The sequence below is a fragment of the Antrostomus carolinensis genome, unplaced genomic scaffold, assembly GCF_000700745.2.
Source record: "Antrostomus carolinensis isolate BGI_N321 unplaced genomic scaffold, ASM70074v2 scaffold7869, whole genome shotgun sequence".
In the NCBI taxonomy this organism is placed as follows: Eukaryota; Metazoa; Chordata; class Aves; order Caprimulgiformes; family Caprimulgidae; genus Antrostomus; species Antrostomus carolinensis.
Genome location: NW_010340575.1, coordinates 60 through 5,683, shown reverse-complemented (window position 1 = coordinate 5,683; position 5,624 = coordinate 60). Strand labels below are relative to the sequence as shown.

General features: G+C 36.2%; 1 protein-coding gene across 1 annotated transcript; it reads right to left on the bottom strand.

Moving 5' to 3' along the window:
* Positions 1–272: 272 nt before the first annotated feature.
* Positions 273–4,956, bottom strand: LOC104531326 (focadhesin-like; the record flags this gene model as incomplete). The annotated part of the gene is made up of 5 exons (XM_010176182.1): positions 4,843–4,956; positions 4,327–4,428; positions 3,662–3,792; positions 1,942–2,068; positions 273–285 (listed from the first exon to the last, which is right to left on the bottom strand). Coding segments are annotated over exons 2-5 (340 nt in total), but the record flags the coding sequence as incomplete, so codon positions are not given.
* Positions 4,957–5,624: the final 668 nt, after the last annotated feature.

The following is a 5,624-nucleotide window of genomic DNA, read 5'->3' as shown; positions in this document are numbered from 1 at the left end:
CTCATCCTAATCTGTGCCCACTTTGTTGTGACACCCATCCCATCTCACCAGATAGGGGGAGTGAATGCAGGACCACATGGTCCCACTGTGGGTCAAACCACCACACCTTCTGAAAGAGTAAACCCTGAGAAATTAGAAATTAAAAGATTTATAGATCCCTTAGTTGCTTGATTAATTAGATTTAGACATCACCCAGCTGTTGTAACAACCTTTGAATAAAACTGCTGATAACCATGGAATGAGCATTTATCACCTAGTTGTTTGATATTTACATATGCTAACAACCTTTGAATGAAATTATATCCGTCCTCACAAATTGATGAACAAACATTCTTCAAGGAATACTGTCCCAAGCATGTAAAAGAGACACCACTGTGAAGAATCAAAGAGGAGTTCAATCAGCAGATACAGTGATGAAAGCTATAGAAGGCCACTGACTCATTTTACTGCGCAAGCTACAGTAAATGTTTTGAATATGTAGATAATTTCTCAGAATTTCAATGAATATACATGTATTAGGTCAATATAACGTGCTGAAACAAAGATGGATACACACACCTTGGGGAAGCAATCTCTGTGTGCGTCCAGTGCTGCAATAAAGCATACCTGCTTTCCAAAACTCTAAAATGAGTCTTAGAAGAGTTTTTCTGACTGGCTTTCTCGGTATCACTTCCATCTTGAGTACCTGGACTTGTCTCAGCCTTCCACCTCTCAACAGTACATCTGCTCTCAAATGAAGTTTTTATAGTACAATGTGACATTTGTCATTGGTCTAGCTCCTGCTTCTTTGCAGGAAAAAAATAATTATAATCCAGCCTAGGAAAACACTGCTTGAATACTGAGGACAGCATTCAAAGAATCTATGTGACCTTAAGAAAAGCCAAACTCCACACCAAAAGCAAACATAGTAGTTACCCTGAATAGGTTGGTTCTTAGTAGCCATTGTCTGAAGTTTTTTAACTATATTGAGTATTAATGTCTATGGACTGCTCACCATTACACTATGTTGTTCTTGAAATGCTGACATAATTTCAAACATATACTGCAGCTGGATTTTGTCCAATTGGCCTCACCACAGTAAACACTGCTCTAAAAGTGAAGCAGATAAACTTAAAATTGTCATTTCACAGAGAACGGGTAATCAAATATTCCTGCAGGGTATCGTTAGTTCACTAACTCAGATGGCCTATATAGTCCACAGTTTGTCTATAGTGTAATTCACAGCATGTCTGTGCCTGCATCACCACATCTGGGATGTCACTGTGGAAACAAAGAGTCCTGGCTCATAACTCAGGGATATCGTAGGATCGGAGGACAGTTTGGGTTGGAAGGGACTTCAGGGTATTTCTAGCCCAGCCTCCTGCTCAAAGCAGGGTCACTATGAGATCAGACCCAGTTGCTCAGGGTTTTATCCAAAAAGAACACTAAAACCTCCAAGGATCTCTGGGCAGCATGTTCCAATGCTTATTTGTCCTCTGCATTAGTAATAATGAATGCATTAGAGTAAAACAGAAGGCTCTCCATTACAAGTGATTTCACTCCCTGCCAGGTACATTATGTGAATGAGATCCAGCAGGGCAAGCCAGTAAGAAGATATAAAAAATTAGATTATTTACATACTTTTCAGCCAATGAAAATCATGTGCCAAGCATCCATTCTTTTCAAATCTCAAGGAAAAATACATTAAAGGATGTCTTTGAAACAATCTGTGAAACTGACTTAAAATTTCAACCCATGTACTGAAGGGCTGACCTGCTGTAGTAGTAGTACATTTTCCCAGGAACAATTAATTGATGTTGGAAGAGAGGAATTAAATTTTCAGAAGAACAAAAAAATTCTGCAACAATCCAATGTACCCTTAAAAAAACAAAAAGCCATCTAGGAAAGTCCATGATCCACAAGCAAAATAAGAAATAAAGGGACAAGCCAATTTAATCTTACCTCAGCCTCACAAAGTGCCCGAAGACCCTCTAACACTATAGCAGCAGGTGAAGCTTGATCAGGTTTTGTGCATTCATTTAATACCTGGGAAATTGCAGCCAACATGTCTGCTCCATGCTGGTATGGCCTAAAGGAAAAAAAACACGAAGGTACAAGGCAATATTCATGCATACACACAATTTCTATTCTATACACAAAAATTCATTACGTATTGGTTTTGTTTAAGAGACAGCTAAAACAGACAAAAACTGGGTAGGGAAAAAAAACATACAAGAGAGGATACGATACAAAGCTCTAAAATGTGAGTGACATTGAGAATTAAATCAGCAGGCATCAAGTTCCAAATAACAGATCAAGTGCTGATCTTAAGTTATGGAAGTTTTTGTCCAGGGATGTTGTGTATGCTAAAAGATTACATCATTCAAGGGGTGACTGAGAAGGAAAATCCACATGTGCTAATAAAGACATTATTCTTTGTTTCTTTGTTGCAGTCTTCTGTAAGTACTCACTACTGTGTATGGGTGGAGAATGTAGCAGCAAAAGACTTTTGGCTCTAGATAGGAACATTTTTCCATATCTTTTGCTGCTGCAATATAATTTGTCTCTCTTTCAATGACTGCATGGGATGCCTGTTTGCTTCCAGTCTTTTAGTATCCATTCAGTTTTATTGGGAGGTGAAGGGGGGCAAGTGTATGTGTAAACTGCTGTATCAACAGTTCCTCATACTGTTTCTGTAAGAACTTGGGGTAAACATCACCTGGTTAGGTGATTTATATGCATAGAACATTCAGGCCTCCTCTATTTGCTCTCACTTTCTTACAATATTTTCTAAACACACGATGAACATGCATACACCTGAACTCTAACTATACCAGTTACCTGTCAAAAAGAATATTACACCTGTAGCTGCATGGAGATTTATCTTTCACTTTTCACTTCTTTTTTAATTTCTTGAAAAATGCTGTTTGTAGAAATTAAAGAATGTTGAAAAGGTAAAGGAAAGGGTATTTTCTTCAAGAATTTGTCTTTTTAGTTGATGATTAAAAGATACATGAATCTTCCCAGCTGTTAGTAACTGACCTTCAAGAAGAAGAGTGAAAAGTGGAACCCAAAAGATAGGTGATAAAGAAAAAATATGGCACTATGCACATAAAACCAGGAAGTAACTGATAATGTGTTTTAAAATAATCTTCACAGGGACTATAAATTATTATAATGATATTATTATACTGATATTCAAGGATTGCTAGAGCTGGAAAGGATCAATATATCATCCAGCTAGACTTGTACAACTGTGTTCTGCAGTCCATATTATATCTGAATAAAGACCAGTAGTTTGCATGTGACAAAATATACCTTTTAGAAAAGCACCCTATCTTTCTTGGAATATATCAAAAGATAACCAGATCATTAGTTGTTTCTTTCAGTGTTTCATCACTTTCTTTTTATAGTTTGGAAGTGGTATGCTTTAAGTTTTTACTCTGGATCAGTATAGGATGCATGTTTGTTTCAGGATGAAGACATTTTAATTTTAACATTTTTATTAGTTATAATATAAACCCCAAAACTTACTAGCTGCTGAGATTAGCAATGCCATACGACTAGAAAAATATTACCCAAACTTAACATAACAGAGTAGGTAAAAATAATAATGCTGGTTTTCCAAAAACTCCCTCTGTTTTCCCTTACAGAGCCAAAGATGGACAACACTTGCGCTTACCTCTTCCTGCATATATCTCTTATACAAGCAGCTTTAGCAATCAGCTTTTCCCATTGAGCATCTTTGTCAACAGACAAAGAAGGCGTATCAGACATCACCAAGTACTTCTGCAATTCTGGGTAAATTCGATCCTAGAAAAGATTTAATTTAAAAATTATCTTCACACCTTCAAAAGTTGGTGACAGGATTTTTAATTGCTAGCACTTCAGCATTACTTCTAAATACCACTTTTACTGCATACCATACTTAGTTTTTCTGCATTATTAAAATCTAATGTTGCACTGAGATCTAACTGGCTTTTGCACACCAAATCTCTGTTCCTACTTTATAAACAGAGAAACAAATTATTGCCATGTAACTAAAATCTTGTTCTTACTGCACATTATGAAAAGCAGAAAGCTGTCCTTCAAACATTCTTTTTCCTAATTCCAGTCTAAGACCTGATGAAACAAAAGGCAGGTTTAATGAGAGAGATACTACTGAAATTTTTCACTAAAACAGAATCAATATAGTTCTTTCACCATCCACTTTCCCACTTACTTTACACTGCTGATAATGAGATACTAGCACAAACTATGTTCGAAAATTAATTTCCTTCCCTGGTTAAGAGGTAATGAACTTTTTCAACTACACTTATCTTAGTGACACCACAAGAATTTTCTAACCTGTCTTTCCCATAAGGATGTCATCAGTCGCAAAGTAATTGCTCTAAGCTTTGGCATGCTCCCCAGCATGTGTATGGCACGTATACATGTATTTACACAAACCTGAAAGAAATTTTTCAACCAAATGTCACTGTTATTTTTTTATGTCCAAGAAGAGACCTAATCTACAAATCATTATTTTACAACCAAGTACAAGGAGAAAACTGTCCAGCTGTAATGTCAGAATGAAACCAGAAGTCATTTTCTGAAAAACTTCACTGCATAACAAGTTCCAGAGCATCATCTTATGATATATATATATATATCTATAAAATGATGACACAGAGCAGAAAATAAAGCATAATGTACATTTCACTCTTTAAAACAAATATCATATCCCATCCAAAATACTATAGTCATGCTGAAGCTTACAAAACAGTTATTTTAATCCATGCATTGCTCAGTCTGAATAATTTTTCAAAAGTATATTACCTTTTACTGATAGTTTTTGTTTTATTAAAAATTTTTCATTCTCACCTTGTGTACACCCAGTGTAGGCAATGTATACAATATATCCCTGTAAAGTGCAGGTTCCAAAGGTCTTCCTAACTTAAATATCAGCACAGGGATCAGATTTGGGACCTAAAACAAAACAAAAACAGGAAATAAACTTGAAATAGCCTACCAGCATGGTATCTTGTGGAATGGTATCTTTTTGCATTTTTTTTTCTGCTAATAGGAAATAGAAAGGAAAATTCTAAACTATGTCATTTCATAGGACTTACAATTTATTTATTTTTAAGTTATCATCTTAAAAGCACCTTTTTATGCAAGTACAGCTGTAACCACTGCGATAATCTTATTTCCACAATAAATTGACTTTTACTTGAAATTCCATACTGAAAATAACATTTAATTGTAAAACACAGAATCACTGAATTGCCTAGATTGGAAAAGACTTTTATGATCGAGTCCAATCATTAACCTAGGACTGACAAGTCCCCAACTAAACCATGTCCCTAAGCACTATGTCTACACAACTCTTAAATATCTCCAGGGATGGGGACTCCACCACTGCCCTGGGCAACCCGTTCCAATGCCTGAGAACCCTTTCAGGAAATAAAATTTTCCTAATATCCAATCTAAATTTCCCTTGGTGCAACTTGAGGTAATTTCCACCTGTCCTATCACCTGTTACTTAGGTGAACAGACCAACTCTCACCTCTATACACCCTCCTTTCAGGTAGCTGTAGAGAGCAATAAGGTCTCCCCTCAGCCTCCTTTTCTCCAGGCTAAATAACCCCAGTTTTCTCAGCTGT